Source organism: Phaseolus vulgaris, chromosome 10 (genome assembly GCF_000499845.2).
Source record: "Phaseolus vulgaris cultivar G19833 chromosome 10, P. vulgaris v2.0, whole genome shotgun sequence".
NCBI lineage: Eukaryota > Viridiplantae > Streptophyta > Magnoliopsida > Fabales > Fabaceae > Phaseolus > Phaseolus vulgaris.
The window spans coordinates 40,387,454-40,409,530 of NC_023750.2; the positions used below are offsets into that span (position 1 = coordinate 40,387,454).

The 22,077-nt window shown below is 31.4% G+C and overlaps 1 protein-coding gene across 1 annotated transcript; it reads left to right on the top strand.

Annotated features, from left to right (window-relative positions):
* The first annotated feature begins 533 nt into the window (after positions 1 to 533).
* On the top strand, positions 534 to 13,974 carry LOC137818099 (exocyst complex component SEC10b). Its single transcript, XM_068621327.1, has 24 exons — positions 534 to 1,065; positions 1,175 to 1,408; positions 1,499 to 1,573; positions 1,960 to 2,061; positions 2,212 to 2,262; positions 2,339 to 2,444; positions 2,526 to 2,645; positions 3,568 to 3,659; positions 4,552 to 4,720; positions 4,802 to 4,878; positions 4,978 to 5,076; positions 5,182 to 5,272; positions 6,009 to 6,094; positions 9,109 to 9,282; positions 9,676 to 9,729; positions 9,825 to 9,953; positions 10,058 to 10,150; positions 10,231 to 10,377; positions 10,557 to 10,654; positions 11,198 to 11,282; positions 12,192 to 12,250; positions 12,580 to 12,678; positions 12,768 to 12,851; positions 13,483 to 13,974. The coding sequence occupies exons 1-24, from the start codon at positions 973 to 975 to the stop codon at positions 13,550 to 13,552; spliced, it is 2,487 nt and encodes an 828-aa protein (XP_068477428.1). The 5' UTR covers positions 534 to 972; the 3' UTR covers positions 13,553 to 13,974.
* Positions 13,975 to 22,077: the final 8,103 nt, after the last annotated feature.

A 22,077-nucleotide genomic window follows, 5' to 3' on the forward strand; every position in this document is an offset into this window, starting at 1 on the left:
AAGTTCTAACTATGTAAAAAATTTAGGTAATACGGTCATAAAACGGTGATAGCGCGGTTTTAACAAAACTAAAATAAATAAAAAATCAATGCTAAAGTTGTGATTGAAGTCACGACTTCTAGAAAAAAATTAGAAAAAGTTGTGCTTCTTATTATTTTTATACATAATCGCAAGCTTAAATATGATTTCAGTAAAAAAAATTAAGAGACTTAAAATTTTCTATTTGAAAGCATGAATTTTACATTTTATAATCGTGTAAAAAATTATATACATTTGAACGAGCATGTTTTCAAACACAACTTATCTATGACAAAAAGAAAAGTAAAAATTTAACTATTTTAATAAATATCATACAAAATACAAAATTGTATCATTTTGATAAATAAAATGTATATCAGTGTCACAAAGAGTGGATACATAATATTTTTTTAATCAGTCCACAAAATAAATAACAATCCACTAACATGAGATAAAAAAAGTTAACTTTTGATTGATTGCCTCATAAACAACAATTTTTGTCATACTTCGAATTTGGTTCACAAGAAAAGTATGATGGGTGTTTGAACAATTCTTACCATTTCAGCACATAAATCTGAAATATAATTATAGATTTTAAAAAAATTATTTGTGCATAATAAAATCACATTATCAATACATAAAAAAAAAGTTTTTAAACATGGAAGAATAAAATAGTGGAATTTTAATTTTTTAAGAATTTTCTGCCGTTGCGATATTCCATCGAGCTTCCTTCCACCGTGCGTGTTGGTTGTGGCTGCTTCATCATCGATCGATCCATTCCAACGTGTCCCTCCACCCAGGGTTTTCACTTTTCCAGTAACACTTTCAAACAAACCAACTCCATAACATAACGATACAACCGAAGAAAAAGAAGAAGAAGAAGATCGCTATTCCCAATCCGTTATCGCAGTTTCGCCAAATCCAACCGCATTGACTCGCACTGCTTTCTCCGTCATGAGAGAGCCTACTGATGGAGCGAGCAAGCCCTCCAAAACCTCATCGTCGGGTACAACCTTCCCTCTCATTCTCGACATCGACGATTTCAAGGTACGTTCGTAATTCCAGCGATTATTTCCTTCAGCTTAGAGAGAATTTCGGTTTCGATTGAAGGAACGTGTTGTTGATCTTGATGTTGATGTTGCTGTTTATGTGTTAGGGAGACTTCTCGTTTGACGCGTTGTTCGGGAACCTCGTCGGCGAGCTTCTTCCGTCCTTCAAATTGGAGGAAGCGGAAGCGGACGGCGGCGAGCCGAACGGGCATATCCGAGCGCCGTCCGATGCGGCCAAGTACTCCTCGCAGGCACTTGCGAGTCCGTTGTTCCCCGAGGTTGAGAAGCTCTTGTCGTTGTTCAAGGATTCTTGCAAGGAGCTGCTTGAGCTTCGGAAACAGGTTTTCCTTCCTCTACCGATTGGTAACTTTTTTTTGGAATTTAATTTGTTTGAGGTCTTGATTTTATTGTTGTTGTCTTTTGGTTGGAAGATTGATGGGAGACTCTACAATCTTAAGAAAGATGTCTCAGTTCAAGACTCTAAGCATCGAAAGACACTTTCTGAGGTGAGTCTCGAATCTACTTGGTTTGTGTTAAGCTAAAATTTGCAATTGTTCCTGCTGAGCATTTGGATCAATGGGTGTGAGGTTGTTGTAGGTTAATTGGTCTTCTACAGTTTGAGCCTTTGGTATATTTTGGTTGCAGAGGAAGAAGAACTTTATCGTTCACTTTAGTCTTATTAAACATGGTCTCAAACCAAAATAAATTGCAATATAGTAATTATTTCTTTTAAAAATTACATTTGTTAGTTCTGAGCTCCTTCTTTTCTGCTTTATTATTTTGCTTTTTTCAGAATGAAGATCTTTTATACCTTGCTATCTAACTAGGTCAGAATGATCTGTTGGGATCGTATGTTTAAATTTTGTGCATTTTTTATTTATTTCCTTTTCAGCTAGAGAAAGGCGTGGATGGATTGTTTGATAGCTTTGCCAGGTTAGATTCGCGAATTTCAAGTGTTGGGCAGACAGCTGCAAAGATAGGTGATCATCTTCAGGTAGAGAGTTCTTCCATGGTCCGACTATGTTTCATGGGATGGATTGCAGTCTCATTTGTTTGTATTATTATGTTTTATGTTTTATTGGTAAGTCAATTCCTCCTTTGTCTTTGAAATATAATCTCATTTCCAGTACTGTTTAATTTTCAGAGTGCAGATGCTCAGCGGGAAACAGCCAGTCAAACAATTGAGTTGATAAAAGTATTTCAGTTGATTCATGTGGTTTTTACCATTATTCATGTTAGGAAAGTTTGCCAATGGTTGGTTTTTTCTGCAGTATTTAATGGAGTTCAATAGCAGCCCAGGTGATCTGATGGAGCTTTCACCTCTTTTTTCTGATGATAGCCGTGTTGCTGAGGCTGCTTCAATTGCCCAGAAATTACGTAAGAATTGAGATGCTTTTTAATTTATATGATGCTTTAACCCAATTATGTCAACGCTATGCTAATACTGTTTATTTTCAGGGTCATTTGCTGAAGAAGATATTGGAAGACATGGAATACCTGTTCCATCGGCTATGGGAAATGCAACTGCTAGCAGAGGCTTAGAAGTTGCAGTTGCTAATTTGCAGGAATACTGCAATGGTAAATATTTTTTTTTATGAAAAACAGGGACATGTTAGCTTATTAATATCACATGTTTCTGTCAAACAGAATAATTAAGAGAATCATAGTTATGTGCATTTCTTGTTAAAACTGCAATATTATAGTCCTTTTTTCATCAAGAATATTGTGACTGACAAAATACATTATTCAATCTAAGAATTTTGTGATCTGTGAGGATGTCTGCTTTCTTTTGTTGCAGATAGAATGGTCAGCATCCTTTAAAAGCTTAATAACTACGCTTAATCAAAACACAAATTTATTTATCAATGATGTTGACATATTTCTGTACGTATGAAACAGCTTCTTCATCTAAGGTCTCTCTAATTAGGCTTATTGGTCACGTAACACCTTTTTATGATCTTCTGGCTTTTACTGTATTTGTCACTATGGCCATCTAGAATTCCAAATACAAAATGAGTTTACTGAACAGAGTGGAGCTCATGTTTAATTTTCCAGAGGTATTTCTGCCTTTTTGTGTTCTGCTTTATCTTGGAATGCAAGTGTCCACATTTAAGGACATGTGCTTTTATCAAGTGTTATCTTTCTTCCATTTGGTGTGATGTGAACCAAATGTAAGCAATATTGAGGATTTAAATTGCATGGAAATTTTGTTTACTACCTTTTTTTCATCCAATAAGATTATCGGTAGCAAATGACTTTACTTAGCCTCGAGGGACACAATTCAACACTAGCTCAATTCTACCTTTCCCCATTAACAGGGTGCATGTTCAGAATTTTGCTTCTTGCCTTTTAGAATATACGAACATGCTGATATTTCTGGATTATCTGACCTTACATAAGGTTACAACCAAAATATTTAGTGGCAACCCATGAATGTTAAAACTGTGTTATGCATTTCTTAAGTAATAAATGTTTGATAATTCTTTCTCTATTTTTGCAGAACTGGAGAATAGATTGCTCTCTCGTTTTGATGCAGCATCACAGAAAAGAGAATTGACCACCATGGCCGAGTGTGCCAAAATTTTGTCTCAGGTAATAAAGTTTTGTTTTACATAATTACATCCCTTTCCCTTTCCCCTATAATCCCCGTGTCACTTTCCCATATTACTATTTTCCATTCAGATAACTTGGATTGTTTTACTGGTAAAACCAAACCAAGAAAAAAAAATTCTGAATTGTTGGTCATAGAAATAGTACCTGATATCATCGATATCTCATGTTCATGGGTTTTTGGAGGCCTTGTGTTATGTTTTTATTTTATATAGCTTATAATTCTTAAGTCCTATAGTTGGATATCTCTTGTTTTACTTGTCAATATCAATTTCAGTCTAATAGCCAGTACATCAAATTGAGTCTGTGCTTGCTTCCTCGTTTCTCATACCTCTGATGATATTCTTTTTTTGTCATCGTTTGTCACTTTCTCTATTATCTCATTTTCAACGATGCTTCCTTTTTCATCCTTCTCTTTCGCCAAATTGAAATGCATCTTTTGTCCATTGTTTATGATAATTCCCTCTTGTTAATTGCAGCACTAATTAATAAAAATTTTAAATTTAAGAGTAAAGGTGTATCGGTCTTCCTTTTGCTTAAATTGCATTGTACTTTGTGATTTGCTAGATGTTGTATAGTTGCCAATACTAAATGGAATTTAATGTTACTTTAGTTGGTCTGCGTATTGATTAAATTGTATTTGAAATTTAACTCATTTTAAATAGAATCCAAGCTTCAATTTATGGTTGTACAGTGTAGTTGTTTGAATGGTTGCTTTCAAATGTTTGTACTTTGTCTCTTATGCTAGCAGTATATTTTACTTATAATGGAAATAAGTAAATTCACTGGTTTTGAATGCATCTACTTACATATCAAATGTTGATTTTTTAGTAAATGATGCATCTATTTAGCTAAATTACTATTTGTAATGCAGTTTAACAGGGGTACAAGCGCCATGCAACATTATGTGGCAACACGTCCAATGTTCATTGATGTTGAAGTAATGAATGCAGACACTAAGCTGGTTCTAGGTGACCAGGGTGCCCAAGTTAGCCCTAGTAATGTTGCTCGTGGGCTTTCCTCCTTGTACAAAGAAATCACAGGTTTGAAATATACTTTCTGCTGCTGTTAGTAAAATGAAAATTTTCTTGACAGAATCAATGACTGATGGTAGTTTTTTACAGATACTGTTCGTAAAGAGGCTGCAACAATCACAGCTGTATTCCCCACACCAAGTGAAGTTATGTCAATTTTAGTTCAGGTACCCAAAAAACTGTCTTCAATGAATATTGCGGTCTTGAACAGGTTATATAGTTTACTGTATTCACAAAAACCAATGTTCTCATAATTCTGTATGCAGCGAGTTTTAGAGCAGCGAATCACTGCCCTTTTGGACAAACTGTTAGAGAAGCCATCTATTGTCAATTTACCTTCCATGGAGGAAGGTGGGCTTCTATTAGTGAGTACAATTATCCAACTTCCTTCATTATTATCATCCAAGAGCCAGTTTAGACAGAAGGCTGATGCCAATGTGATTTGTATTTGATTTGAGTTGAGGTTTCAGTATCTTCGAATGCTGGCAGTGGCATATGAAAAGACCCGAGAACTAGCAAGAGATCTACAAGCTGTAGGATGTGGTGACTTGGATGTTGAGGGTAATGTGTTAACTCTAAATATGCATGATTTTCTTAATTGATATCTGGTGAATGGTTTGGAACATAAATGCAAATGATATTAGAAGGACTTATGTTTGTTTGTTAGATGAATTTTTGACAATTACACACATGGTTTTGTAGTGAAACTTAAAAGACAATTATGTTTTCTTGATTTCTTGAGGCTGGTCATCTGTCTACCATATAATACAGTGTGTGTCAGTTGTTGTTGGGGCTTTATTATTTAGACTGTCTGAATTCTCACCTGGTTCCGTTCAACAGAAGAACAACGTGAGAGTGAAGTTATGTTGCATTTGTCTTGGAATTCAGAATTTGAGTTAAGCAAACATAATCTTAGTCATATAATGGGCATGATCATTGCGAATGCTTTTGAATTGTGCTTTCATACTGCTCTGCTTGCTTTGACAATAACTTGTGATTGATGTGCAATATAAGTGTTAGACCTAGAAGTATAATTATTATATGACTCTAATCTTGCCTCATGGCAATTTTGAACTAGGACTTTTGACTTTTTCTTAATTTAATGCATTTTACCCATCTTAGAAATATGTGGTAATGACATATATGCTTCATTCTTGTATTATTAATTCCATTCCCACTAATAAAGTAGTTTTTCAATAAATGTTGATGTGTCTTATGGTAACATGTGCTTTGTGCTGAATTAGAATATTCAAAAAAAGTATTAGGTGACTTAACAAAAAGTTCGCTCTTTATTCAGGTCTAACAGAGTCCCTATTTTCAAGCCACAAGGACGAATATCCTGAATATGAGCAGGCATCTCTTAGGCAATTATATAAAATGAAGGTTTGTGATTGTTTTAATTCTTTTCCCTTACACTTGTAATATGTGGAAATTATTTTATGATGATTCAAATAGTATAATAAAGATCACTATTTGTAGTTATACAGCTTTGATTATAAAAACTAAGCTATGGACATCAAACCAGACCTGATTACTGTAAACAACTAAACCTTGACCAATCATTCCAAATAAAGAAGCAAATATAATTAAATGAAGAAAAATAATGCACGGGCAGCGTGCTTCATACTTTATATGCTACAAAACTTCATAGCTTAGTTAATGGAATTTTAGTGCCATAGCTTGCTAGTAAGATCTTGTAATCGCTGATTGGGTAGCCCTGTTGTTAGAACTTCTGCCTACTGATCTCCAAAAGGAACATATGTTGTCTCCTTGATGAAGGTCTGGTCTATTTCTGCATGTTTTCTCATCAATCTGAACCGAATTATGGTTTTGATGTTGCAGAAAGCAACGTCATAGATACTTCATACATAATTCCAAGGTCACCAAGCATGATTTTTATCAATAATAGTTCACATAGCATCTAGGTCATCAAATATGATTTTTATTCATGTCTTGAATCCATTTTTCCTGTTTTAAGGCTTCTTGTACTGGTTTGGCGATCTTAATAGAATAATGGCTGATATAAAACTCTAGTGTTTCATAAAAAGGTGTTTAGTCGACACTAGACACAAACAGATATTTAACATAACATTTTTTTTCTTTGCTCAAGGTAACAAGCAAGTATTCAGTATTAGAATTATAATTAATAAAAATAATTTCTAAAGACTCTACAGTAGGAGTGCTTACCTGACAGTTGGGGTTGCTATTGAGCCTAGTTGGGTTTTCTCCTTCTATTGTGTATAAATAATGGCTTGTTGGCTTTGTTTTGAATTGCTTCAAATGCTTCTGATATGCTGTTAGTAGTTAGTGCGAGAGGAAGATGCCAAATCTGCACATGAGCAAAGGCAATAAGGAAGAGAGAAAGGCTCACCGAAAGCTCAACATGAGGCCCCTATGATTAATAACACTGGCTGAAGTTGAAGGGGTAGCGATATTATCATGTGACACTTGACATCTATTAGAAAGTAGACTTTAAGTCTAATTCAACCTTATAAAATTGACTTATTATATGTATCCAGTTATATTGTAATTCGGTCTTATCTCTAGTCGATGTGAGATCTTAAACTAACCCTCTTACGTTGAAAACTGGACATCTCGAGCATGAGACTAGATATTTATGGATAGTCCGATGACAAGCCTAATAAACCTCGTTAGAATAAATTCTAATATCATATTAGGAAGTAACTTTATATTCTCATATGCTACAAAACTAGCATATGAGGTTTGCAACCATATTATATTCTGTAATTTGACTTTTATCTGTAGTCAATGTGGAATCTCCAAAAACACCATTAAAAACATAAAATTTGGCAACTTTAGGGGTTAAATTTTGACTGCCCTAAGATCCAATACATGACAATGTTGACTCCGAATATGGAGAAGGCAACAGAACCAAAGGCATAATGTGAAATACTTTCAAAATAGAAATAGAAGGGAAGTCACATAATGGATTGGGGTAACACTATCGAGAACTTAAGTATGGCTGAAACAACTTCTCTCCAATACGATTTTGGAACAAACATTTGAAATAGAAAATTCTTGATAACTTCAAGGAAAAGGCAATTTTTCTGTTTGAGTGACTCATTTTGCTGTAGGATATTGACACATGTTAGTTTATGAATAACATGGTTTTGTTGTAGAAAATTAGGACAATTCTGATTCAGCTATTCCTTTCCACTATTCAAGCATAATCATTTAATTGATCTTCCAATAGAAGTTCAAGAATAGTTGAAACACCTCCAATCAATCTTTCATCTGGTGAATTCATGAAACCTTAATTTAGTCACTCACAAAAGAAACTAACCATTTTGCAATAGAAATTATAAAAAATAGGAGCTGGTCCCCCAAACCAAACATGAGAATGAACGCTCATCTTTTCTATTATTGACAACAAATTAGCTTTTTTGAAATAGATGTAAATCACAATTAAAAGACTCGATGAACTCTAAAATAAACATATGAGGAACAATGCTTGAAGAGTTAAGATTACTTAAAGGAGGATGCACTAGACATTGACATTGAAGTCTAATTTGGGAAGGCACAAACTCATAACTAGTCTAATGACATGGAGTGGACACATTCAGTTTGGCAATGCCTTTTGTTTCTACACAATGCAGATTGTATAGCCTTCCCCATTAATGTTCAGTTCCATGTGTTCTCACTGAGACAAGATCTTGAATGACACAATAGGAAGGAAAGAATGCTACTGTTTACTACACATCAAATCTTGAGTAACTTTATATATCAAATCAAGATTAATTGTGGAGTGAAGGAGCATGATGCACATTTTGTACGTGAAGAGAGGGTTGGAGTTGAAGGCTGCCACTTTCAGCAATTGGGTATGACTGACTGTGGCAGTGGTGATGCAAATGAATGCCAATAGGGAATCGTGTGGTATGCACAATATGGGAAAATGTCCTTGAAAGAGTGTGACGTGGCTTCCAGTAACAAGTCTCGTGGCAGTGGTCAATTCGTCGAAGTTGCTGGTCTATTAAAAGTAGGTGGTGGGATAGTGGTTGTAGAACTTGTAGTGCAACTGAAGGTGCCACTTAGGCACTGATGGCAGCAAGGAAGCCTGCCTAAGTTGGTCACAATGAAGGTGGAGACTAGGATTTATGTGTCTATGAAGGAAAGTGAATACTATTTTCTGATGATTCAAAGGTATAAAACACAGTTCACAATTTATACTACTTGAACTTAAAACTAAGCTAGAATTATGGACAAATCAAACCTGGTTACTGCAATTAAGGAAATTTATACCAATAAACCCTAATAGGGGAATATATCTAATAAAATCTGTACAAAAAAATAAATAATGTAGAGACTAAAAATCTTACACATGTTGCAACACTAATTCAATTGGACTCCAATAACATTTATGTCCCTAAAAAATACAGGTGGAAGAATTGCGAGCCGAAAGTCAGCAGATTTCTGATTCATCTGGGTCAATTGGACGCGCAAAAGGAGCTTCAGTAGTTTCTTCTCAACAGCAAATATCTGTTACTGTTGTAACCGAGTTTGTGCGTTGGAATGAAGAAGCAATCTCAAGATGCAATCTATTTGCCTCCCAGGTAATTAGTTGTTTGCTTTATTTTACAGGGCAGTGCAGTAGTTGCTTAGGGTAACTGTAGTAAGGACCTTCGGCCAAGTAAGTTTTGTTTATATGGATTAATGAAGCATAATGAGGTTGTTTTTTGTAGGCTTGTTCAAATTCATTTCATGTTGGTAAACTAAATACATATTTGGACCAGTATAAAAATCAAAGAGCCTTATTATGCTCATACTAAATGTGATTTTTCTTTATATTATAGTTTATCAAAACATTTTTTTAATAATTCACCATTTCATAATAATGCGTTTTTTGTTTGGCACTTACCAATGTTTAGGTAGTTAAGCTCTGATATTTTGATCTGAAATCAATATTTTAGTCCTTTATATGAATAATTGAAAGTATTCTTTTACAGCCTGCAACACTTGCAAACCATGTAAAAGCAGTGTTTACTTGCCTGCTAGACCAAGTAAGTTAGTTTCACACTTTGTCAGCATTCAGATATATAATACCTTTAGTGCATTCGAGTTCATTTTGAGGGGTCATTTTCTTTCTACTTTACAGGTTAGTCAATATATAGCAGATGGGCTTGAACGGGCTAGAGACAGCCTGACGGAAGCAGCTAATTTGAGGGAAAGATTTGTGCTGGGTACCAGTGTTACCCGTAGAGTGGCTGCTGCTGCTGCATCTGCTGTAAATACATGATCTTTTTGCATGCTCTTGTTAAAGTATATATAGAAGTGTAAAATACGAGTACATTTCACCAGACAATTTAACATTTATTTGTTGATATGCAGGCAGAGGCAGCTGCAGCTGCTGGTGAAAGTAGTTTCAGATCTTTCATGATATCTGTACAACGATCTGGAAGCAGTGTAGCCATTATTCAACAAGTACAATTTGAGCCTTGATTTTTAATTACTATTTTTAGATATTAACAAATTCTATAACTGAAATGAGTAATTCTCTGCAGTATTTTTCTAATTCTATATCTCGGCTTTTGCTCCCTGTTGATGGGGCACATGCTGCTGCTTGTGAGGAAATGGCTACGGCAATGTCAAGCGCAGAGGCAGCTGCTTATAAAGGATTACAACAGTGCATTGAAACTGTCATGGCTGAGGTCAGTTGTACCTATAATATTTTGAATGATAACCAGTGGTCAACTACATTAAACATCATTGCTACTCTGTCTGCATACTATCCATCTAATAGAAAGGGGCTGGTGTGTTTTCTTTTGCTGTTCAAGTTGGAATCATAACTCCTAAACTCTTAAGTATTTCACTTTAAACCCCTTGACAGGTGGAGCGGTTGCTTTCAGCTGAACAAAAGGCTACAGATTATCGATCACCTGATGATGGAATGGCTCCTGACCACCGGGCAACCAGTGCCTGCACAAGGTGGATGTTTCTTGAAACTTGAACTGAAACTACTGAATACTGATGATTTTGATATTTTCTGTAATTTATATCTCTGCGCATGTGAACTAGGCTGTTTTTACTTTGTTGAATATTTGAAATTTTATGATTTCGTTCTTCATGTATATTTAGCATGGTTTCAAAAATTGGATCAGTTCAAGGATTCAAGGTCCAACTGAGCTTGTTTTCATACATACCTATGAATACATGAAATTATATAAAAATATAATGTATGTTAGTAAACAAGTAGAATAAAGCACTGGTTCACTGGTTTCTAACCTTCTGCTTTTAAAGGGTTGACCAGAGACTAGTCAAAACATAAACTCTTGATCTCCCTTTCTAAACTGGTTGGTTTGAAAAACAAGCAAGGCTGTATAGATTCCAGACACTACACTACCGATGTCAATGTTATTTAAGGGACCTAGTTTTAATCTTATTTGAAATAGATATCAGCATTTAATTTTTAGTTTATTCCTCCAACTTTGTATTCTTAACTAACAAGTATACTTTGGTTTCCTGTGTCAGAGTTGTTGCTTATCTTTCCCGTGTGCTGGAATCTGCATTTACTGCTCTAGAAGGCCTTAACAAACAAGCATTCCTGACTGAGTTGGTATGATATGGTGTTTCTGATCATTGAATATAATATTGATTTGATGACTTTTTGAATGAAAGAGTTGGCTGCTTGTACAGAATCATTTAGGAGGATGATCTTTTCACAAGGTTCTTGGATCTTAAAACAAACTTTAATCGGTTGAAAGTCTCTTTTCTTGTAGTTGACAGTGTCTATCATTGTTTTTTCACTGGGGGAAAGTGGTTCTTTTGATTGTTTACTTGTTTGTGATAGTTCAGTTCCTAATCAATGTTTACTGATGGAGAAGGAGCCATACTATTGATTCATTTGTTGCTTCTAAGGAAGATCCAGCTTTCATGTAACGTCAGTCCAATCTGTCTTGGGTGGTTAATTTGGTGCAAGTGACACTGATTTGCTTCTGCCTGAAACTTTTTATTGCTTTCAACAGTATACTTTCATCTACTTATATTTATTACTCAATTATTTCAAAATTTGGAGTCTGTCCAGTTCGTTAGCACTAATGTTATTGGGATTGCTGCTTTCTTTTGTGTCTGGACCATTTAAACATTATCTTTCACATTCATGATATGGACTCTACCCATAACACTTAGCTGAGCTGCTTTTTTAGAGAGAAAAAAAACAAGACCTTATGTATTTGTTGGGGAGTAAGAACAAGACAGAATTATACCAAGATATGGCAAGAAAATATAAAATGAAATTTGACTAAAAAATGGTTAATAATAAAGAATTTTGTTTGAGCCAACTGTGCATTAATAATGATCTTCAATGTTTGTTCTATTACCTGCCTTACTTGCATTATGCTATTTTTATTAATTGTGCATCATCGCCATTTTACCAGTTTGTGAGATGGCTATGGTAACATATTATATGTTGCTTGGGCTCTTTGTCCTAATTTCATTGATAACATGATAAATTTTGTCATTATAGGGGAATCGGTTGCACAAGGTGCTACAAAACCATTGGCAGAAGTATACTTTTAATCCAAGGTAATTGTCTGGGTCCTACATTCCTTATTTTCTCTAGCTTGTATATACATATTACTGTAACAAGTACTGCTTTGATATGGCAAAAAAATGTTCATAAGCTAATCACAAATTAATCCTTCTGAATTTTCTTTCGTCACCTTATGTATTTATTATAATGTTTGAATTATTTTCTCTATGCGCGTCTACTTGTGTACTTTAGGTTTTGTGAGAAGTCTTTTCGTCTCCAACTTCAAAATTTATGCTGAAAGTAATTTATGAAGTTTATATTTGTCACCAACTGGTTCTATAATATCCTGTTGATTGTTGTATGCTCATGAATTGCTTTGCAGTGGGGGGTTGCGACTGAAGCGTGACATTACTGAATATGGAGATTTTCTGCGTAGTTTCAATGCTCCTTCTGTTGATGAAAAGTTTGAATTGCTGGGCATGTAAGTTGAATGACATGCAATTTTTTTTTAAAATTCAAACCCCCCACCTCTCCCATTTTTACATACTAATTTCTGAAGGTTTTCTTTAGAACGGCCAATGTATTTATTGTTGCTCCTGAGAGCCTTGCAACTTTGTTTGAGGGCACACCCAGCATACGGAAAGACGCTCAAAGGTATAATTACATTGGATCTGTAAATAATGCAATGATTTATGTTTTATTGTTGGCTGTTATTATTATACTGTCCTCACCATCAGTATAAAATGACTCATAATGACATTTATATAAAAATAATATATATTTTCCTGTTGCTGTTCAATTTCCTTTACACTCTTAAATAGTTTCATGAAGAGTCTTTGGGGTGAGAGTAATGCCCGATCAGGATATTAATTGTGAAGATTGTCCCTTCACACTTAACCATTGAATTCAAGCTTGGTTACAACTGAAGCCACCCTTTGTGGGTAGCCTTACGGTAATTTGGTTATTTAAGATGACCATATTAAGGATTCCAGGAAGATAAGTGGATCAAATGGAAGATTATTCAATAAAAAGTGATAAAGGACAATGTTAGGAAAAACTGTTGAAATTATCTGTTTAAATGATTTGACTAAAACTTTGTTTTTGATAGTCTAATGACGTTTACTGAATATGTAGTTCACACCACCTGTCAAGATAAGTCTTGGTGGTGGTGATGGTGGTTTTAGTAAGCCCCCCTCTCCAACACACAACATCCCAGTGAACAAATTAATTAATGTTGTTGAGTATGTTTGGTGATGAAAATGTTCATTTCTCTGCTGTGCAACAGATTTATTCAACTTCGGGATGACTACAAGGCAGCCAAACTTGCGTCCAAACTAAGTTCCTTGTGGTCTTAACAAAAGTCAGCTTGTGATCTGATCTTAAAATCTCTGGGTATGACTACATTCACCTGTTTCTTGGCTATGGGTACTGATGCTTGAACTGAATTCATTGGCGGTGTTAGAAGAGTGATTTAACAATTTGTTCTATACAAAATCATAGGAGGTTATTCAGTGACCGTTTTAGTAGAATTGAGTGTTCTTTCTTGCTGAATATTTGGAGGCATGAATAGGAAGGGAGACCATGTAGATTTGTAATTTATTTTTTATGCATAGTTTTCCTTTGTGAATGTAGTTGTATTTTTTTTTGTTTTGTTTGCGGAGTTGTTGATATTTGGTGCTAAGTGGACCAGGCTTAGACCGAGTAAATATAGTCAAATATTTGGACTCGTCGTGTAAATTAGTTTTTTTATGGAATGCAACGTATCATCTGTTGATCAGACTTCTCTGAAGAACATTCAATTCATAACTTAGGGGAAGATGACCAATTAGTCGTATGTTGAAATCATTTACCTCGGACTTGAGATCTCATTTCTGATTGAACCCAAAGTTAGAAGAGGGAGAGAACTCCCATACTCAAGTAAACCGTTATTACTGAAAATAAGAATGATATAACGGCTGTTATAGGACTTTGTAAAGGAGAGATTGTCCAACACTCTAGGATCATTTCATGTTTATGTTATCTATCTCATATAATCAAAATTATTCATTCACGTTAAATGAATAAGAACTTCAATCCTTTCTTCAATTTTCATGGAAGCTGCTTGTGTACTAACTTAGACCGGTTAATCCGTTCTAAACTAAAAGAATGAATGAGATAACTACTTTAGAAATACTTGTAGAAAAATAAATAAATAAAATAATTTTTTCATTAGCTAAATTAGTGTAGATACAAGTTAAAAACTATTTTTTAAAGAAGTTAATAGTTTCTACAAAGTACTTTAAATATAAATTAATTTTAATTTTTGAGAAATTTTAATAGTATCCAAGATTGAATTTGCTATAACTATTAACAAAATGCAAGTTACAACCAAGTGCTTAATGGCGGTTTCTTCTTGTGCACCTCCGTATGTTCTTCTCTCATCTTCATAAAATTTCGTATTTTCAAAAATATCCCTCTATAATATTTTGAATTATGTAATCCGAAAACTTTTTTTAAAATTTTTAATTAATTTCTAGATTATATAATTTGAAAGCTTTTTTTTCAAATGCATGATTAGTTTTTGGATTACATAATCCATAAGTCTTTTTCAGCTTCCGGATTATGTAATCTGGAAATCTTTTTTCAAATGCGTGTCTATATTACATAATCCGAAAACTATTTATGTGGAGGTGGTATAAGAAATATAAAAATGTATTTTCACATTTTGTACAGAAGAATATATGGAAGTGCATGAATATACAGTCCTCCTTAACCACAGTTGACAGTAGCAAAGTGGTATGCATTACTTGTGGACAGAGTGTGGGCATACCATACTAGGGTATTTCTCCCTGTACCCCAACAAATGGCTTTCTGCATCCATCATTCTTGGAAAAGACATTTTACACTTTTTAAAAATGGCTTTTAGATTATTTTTTCTGAAACATTTTAGAACATACTTTTCGTAACACATCTCGTGAGTTTTGGATTTATAATTTTTAAAATGTTCCAAAAAGAATATTGCATAATAATTTTTTGTTTTTTGAATTTTCTATTCCGAAAACATACTTTGTTTACAAAATTCTTATTCTGGAATCGTTCATAATTATCAAGATAATTCTGGTATATTAAAGGTGCAAGAAAATATATAAGGGTGCATGAAGAAATACTCACCACCATACTAATGTATCAAATACCTCAATTGGATTCTTTCTTGGAAGACAAGATTTTCTTTCGTTATTCTTTTTCCTCTTTCCTTTTACTCGTACTCTTATCAACCTAATCTTTTTAAAATCCTATTTTCAATAAATATTCACTCAAATAACCCATGTGCCATATTGTTTACATGAATCTGCACTTGAAAAATCCGTTGGTCAGGCCGATTTCTTCTTGCTTACATAAATTTTTATTAATCTCTAACCTATAATTTTTTTTCTCTAATACTCATTATGCAGGCACACTGGCAGCAAAACTAGTTACAAGCCAAAATTAAGCTTTGAAATCAAAGTCATACATAATCATTACTTCCAAAAAAACCACTTAAAAGTTAAAGCTGCCATGTTGATAGTACACCTCAACAGACGTTGACATATCACAGGGAAACTAAAGATTCTAATTCATAACTAACACAATTTTCAGTGTACTTTTTTTTATTGTTCACCAGGTCATAAATTTTTAAAAATTACAAAAATATAAATAAAATCTTATTAAATATAAAGTGACACTCGTAATAAAAAATGTTAAAAAAATATATTATTAAGGGGAAGACTATGACGAAAAAGTGAGATACCATGTTTTTTAAGCTTTATTATTTCAAAAAGTTAAAAAATGATTTTGTTGTTTCAACCAGCCATTTCAAAATCTAGAAGGCTAAACTCAATTGACTCTACACAATTTGGGGAGGGAGACACTATATTTAAGAGTTTGAATTTGTTGTTTACAACACAACATCTAGTGCAATAACTTCACACATAAGTAAAACTCCCCCAAAACTGGGTGGTCTAGAAATGGTGAAATAAAAAAGAAAAGAAGTTATTGCAGACTGAATGATAGCTATAAAGCATTGCTGATGTTACCTATAACAGAACTTGATGATTAATTGCTTGATTACTAGAGCAATCAAAACCAGCACTAAAGTATCTAATACACACTGATGAAGAAGAGTAAAGTGAAAGTGAAAGTAATTAAAATGCCCCACTCATCTTAGTCCAACGTAATGCAATGTCCTTTCTCAATGCAACACCAAATTAAAGTTACTCTTTCTAGCTGGTCTCCAATAGGAAACAAACACTGCACACACTCTTATTTTATTTTACTTTCACAATATCATCTCCTTCAAATTTCATTTTCTTCTAATTTTGTGCCAAAAAGAGAGACACACGAAGCGCAAATCACGGTTTTATTTCTTCATTTTCAACCAAATAAACCAAAATAATTGATTCTTAAAAAATAGATGAAATTTAATGTGTATATATAAGTGTGTGTGTGTATATATATATCTCCCAAAGTGAAAGAGACAGAGATTGCCGAAATTAGCGCCATTGTTAGCATGGCAATGCATAGTGGGAGCTTAATGGTAAACGAAATAAGTGTTTGATTCCTTATTTGGTTCTGAATTATTGGTAAGCAATATTGAACTTTGGTGCTATAATTAAAACCCTTCTTAGTTGGCTGATTGAGAATATATATATGTTATTTTTTTTATGTCTGCATTATCTTCTATTGTCAATAAATAATACATTGGACTGATTTAATAATATGCAAATACCAAATCCTCCATGTGTTGTGTCTGCACAAACTCTCTAATCACTGCAGAATCTGTTCTGGATTCGTTCTATTCTATATTTTCTATATTTTGTATTTTTCTCTGAACCAAATAGATCCGTTACATTCATAACTCTGTACTTGATTCTTTTTAAACTCTATTCTTTAATCTCTTTTAAGGCATCTATCTTATACTTTCAATTTCTTTTATACTCTATACTATGTACGTGATGAGTTAACAGTAATTCCTATATTATCTTTTAACCTTTTTTTTCTAGAGTTTGTGTTTCGACTCATGGTTGAAAGTGTATTTGTAAAAATTTATTTGATTTTTAAGTAAGTGTTCAATATTTAGATACATTAATGTTATAATAACAAAGTAAGTTTGTCTTGATTGGTGTTCCTATTTATATAGTTTTTGTGAACGTTTTATTGTTGGATCGAGATTAAGATATGTATCATGATTAAGAGTGTATTACATAATCTTCCGTATAACTTATTCTAAGCTAATCTTTTATTTATCTTAATACATTCTTCTTGTGATGGTCCAGTGACAGTTGACCAATATTGAATACCATACGTTTTGACACAGTTCAGTTTCTAACAGTTTATTTTTATTGATATGAAAATTCATAGTATTAAACAAGATTAATCTTTGATTTATGAACTACAAAAGTTTGTGATAGAATAGAAAAATTAATTAAACATCTTACATTCTTATAAGAATCACACACATTACAGTTGCCATTCACAACCTTCAGTTTGGAAGCTGTCAGATCTGTGAACAATGTGTTGTGTGTTGTGTGTGTATTTTATTTATGCAGATATACACTCAGATGCAATGTATGCAAATAGATTGAGAGATGAGGTCAAATACTATGGCCCATGACATATAACGTTGTTGTTGGTTTCTAATAATTGTGAAAGTCAGCTCACACGTGTGTCTCATATAAGCTTTGCATTTTAACTTTATTTTTTGGTTAAATTCATGTTGCATCATTCATCCAATCAAAAGCAATTTCAAATTTTCACAACAATGCTCTTTATGTTATCTCCAATTGTTCTTGTTTTTGTGAGAGAATGAAAAGGAAGGTGCAGAAGATGTTAACTTCAATATTTTTTCTCCACAACAACTTTCTGATCATAACTACCACTTGTCTCAATCTCATCACAATGGCCACCATATTATTAAGTCTCCATTCCAAATCTAACTAGGGTTAGTGCATTCAGCATTTTTTCCATTTTTAGAATATTTGTTATTATATATACTCTTTTTTTTATGTAAATCACACATCTTAATTTAATAAAAAAAATCTCTTGTAATATCAAAATTATTAATAATATATCATAAGTCAAGTTTTTTAAATTTATTATTATCGACTCTGAATTTTCTATTAAGAAGATTGGTCTTTTTTAACCTGGTGTATAATACTAAAAACTTTTCGATACAAGATAAGACCATTCACATGAAAGGAAAGAAAAAATCTATTAATGTATTCGATGTAAATGTTTAATATTTTCAATGTATTTGATGTAAATATTTAATATCTTTAATGTAAGAGAATGTATTAGAGATCTCACGTCAATCTGATATATGATAAAATGTTGTAGTTGATACAATGAAGATATTCTATGATAACAAATTCATCATGCAACTTACACATCTTCCATCATAAAAAAAAAATCCAAACATAAATATATTTGTCACATTTTTACTCACATATTCACAAAAGTTCTTTATACTAGTTTCTTCAAATGTTTCATTGATAAATCAAGAATCATCAACATTTATTCTCCAACTTAATATATATTATATAATTAATTATTTTATTATATTTTTTATTTAACTTGATATATATTTATTATTATATATATAGTCTTTTTTATTAATAACACATTTTAAAATAAATTATTTTATTTTTTTATCTATTGATAAAGTATTCATTTCAAAAATCTAACTAGTATTACTTGGATTCTGTAAAAGTTATGCATCACTAAGTTCCATAAGAAATATAATTACTTTAAAAAGCCCATTTAAACACGTGGTCGGTGCAATAAAAAAAAATGAATACGCATGGTTAACAGTATGAAGAAGAACTGAATATTCAAAGTGTACCTTCAAAGACAAAAGTATCAGAAAAGCATAACCATTCATTAAATTACAAATCATCAATAAATATATAATTCTACCCATAAATTAAAAATTCTCAATTGTTTTTTTTAGACAAAAATCATTTTACTTATATAAAATAAATAAATAAATGTTGCAATACAGAGTTAAGGAAAAATTAACTAATTAAAATAGACTAATTACCTAACCAATTAAAATTATTTAATCGGTTACCAAATAATTAGTTAATTACTAACTAAATAACGAAATTCAATCAAGCAAATTTATGCAATATATAGCTCCACACCACTTCGATATAAATGCCAAGAAGTTCATTTTTAAAAAAATAAGACAATTAAGTTGTGCATGCTTTTCCAAAATAAATTAGTACATATATATACAGCAACATATACAATAATGTAAACTACGTCGTGTTTTGTATTTATTTCCCTTCGTCCTATTATAACAAGTACTGCTAATAAATAATGTACTATAAGAAAATAAACACAATAAAATAGTATACATTTTATTATTAAGACTCTCACTGTCTTAACTCATCTTTTTTTATTACAGTTGGTTGTGTTCAACTTCCACACAAAAGAAAATTTTACTATATTTGGCGAAAAATAAATGCTACTTGTGTTATGTGTAGTTAAATGAGAATTATTTTAAAATTAAATAAGTTTTTCGTTTCTGTATTATAATTGAAATTAATTTTTGTTTGTAATACAAACTTTAAATTTTTTGAGTATTTATAATAAAAAATTATTGGAACGAGTTATTATCGATGTACGTGACAAATAAATTTTTACGATGTTAAAATATTTCATGTTAACTCATGTTGACGTAAATGTTATAATATTATAATTAATATCGTTCATATTATTACGTAATTTATTTCAATAATTTTCTTAATGTAATTATTTAGAAAACATAAATTTGGACTAGAGACAAAAATAAATTTTGCGTGAAAAGAAAGATATTTAACCCATTATTCTATTATTCTGAATAACTTTTACTACAAGAAAATCATGAAATAGAAACTGATTTTAGAGACAAAAATAATTAGTTGTTATAGTGACTAAATTAGTTCCATTTTAGGAACTAAATAAATTTTGGTTTCTAAATTAGTTTCTAATTAGCAACCAAAGTTTTTCCTACCAAATTTAGAATCTAAATAATTGGTAGTTAAAACCTTGATAGCTAATTAGATACCAATTTAGAAACTAATTTAGAAACCAAAATATTTTTTAGTTTCTAAAATGATCTCTAATTTAGTTACTATTGCAACTAATTATTTTGGTCTCTTTTGATGATTTTCTTGTACTGTTTAATGAGTTGAAAATAAAAATAAAGTGAAATTGAAGGGTGGTTGATCACGTTTTACGATTGGATTAATAACATGGGAGATTAATTAAGCCTCAATGATTATATATTCAATTAAACTGTTTAAATAATTGAGCTCACTCTTTATTTAAGGAAATCCAAATCAAAATCACATGATAACAATAATAGAGTTGAAAAAAAAAACTGTATGAAAGAGTGCAGATATCTGTTACTAATTAATATACATATCTTCTTTATATAAATATTAGTAGATGATTATGTTAAGGAAGATTTGCATGGCTAATTAGCACTGTGATTGTTCATTAAAGAAGCATTAGGTTAATTCAACAACTCACTTTACTACTGCACATCAACGTGCTTGGTAGGTTGTTAATATTAATTACTCCTAAATTAACAATTAGTGGTCCTCTCTAATTAATTAATATATATATATATATATATATATATAAAATGGTGAGTTGGGTTGTCAGCCATCATACTTATCTCTTCGATGAACACTTTCATTACAAATAGAAAGAATAATTTGTGTTCTAATTTAAAATGAGAAGAGCATAATGAATGAATAAATAAAGTTTATATACTCTTAGAGTATATTTTTTTTCCATTATAAACAAATAAAAGTTATTCTGAATATGATATTTATAGTAATTAGCACATACTTTATCGAACCTGTATCATATTTAATTCATTGCAGATAAAAATTGATAATTAAAAATAATAACGTTAACGGCTTTTATACTTTATATAATACATTTTAAGAGTTTTTTTCAACAAATTTTATAGGATTTTATTGAAAAAATTACAAACCTTTCTATAAGTTAAAATTAATATGTACACAAATTAAAAAAAATTAGAAAAAGCATATATTTATTGTTGTTGTATATAAACTAGTTTTAATAACTTTTTAAAGAAACTTATTATATTTTTTATTTTTTATTTTCTTTTAATGATTTTTATGAAAAAATGTGTCCTGTCAAATGTTTTTCTGAAAAAAAAAAGAAAAACAATTGTGGATAGAAATTATTCACTTTCCTAAAAGAAATAATTAAGATCCGCTATAATATATACTTTAAATATAAAGTATATCAAAACAAAAAAAAATTGTAGTTTATATATCACTACAAGAAAAGATGAAATATAAACAAATTTTAAAGACAAAAAATAAGTAGTTGTTATAGTGGCTAAATTAAAGACCAATTTTAGAGATTAACAAGATTTTTGGTTTCTAAATTAGTTTATATTATTGTTAACTTATAATATAAACTAATTTAGAAACATTTTTTTTTAGTTTATAAAATAGCCTCTAATTTAGTCATTATAACAACTAATTATTTTTTTATTTAAAATTGATTTCTATTTTCATGTTTCCTTGTATTGTACATTTTGAAAATAAACACAGTTTAAGTTTTTACCGAATACTTGTATCTTATAAATGAAAAAAAAATCTTTTAAAAACGTCTAAATAGACAAATATGAATATTATAAAAAATCATTAAATAAAAATTAATTTTATATATTAAAATAATTAGTCATTATACTAATTAAATTAGAGACATTTTTATGAACTAAAAAATTATTGATATCTAAAATAATTTATATTATTAATAAAAAATTAAAAAAGTGTTTCGTAACTAAATGTTAGTTACTAAGTACTTATGTTCTAAATTAGTCTTTATTAGTATT

What these genes read in the sequence shown, in the direction of transcription:
- LOC137818099 (XM_068621327.1), top strand. Translation starts at nt 973, where the DNA reads ATGAGAGAGCCTACTGATGGAGCGAGCAAGCCCTCCAAAACCTCATCG. An exon ending in ATCGAAAGACACTTTCTGAG is followed by an intron (nt 1,574 to 1,959) that starts GTGAGTCTCGAA and finishes TTTCCTTTTCAG; the next exon opens with CTAGAGAAAGGCGTGGATGG. An exon ending in CTGCTGCTGCTGCATCTGCT is followed by an intron (nt 9,954 to 10,057) that starts GTAAATACATGA and finishes GTTGATATGCAG; the next exon opens with GCAGAGGCAGCTGCAGCTGC.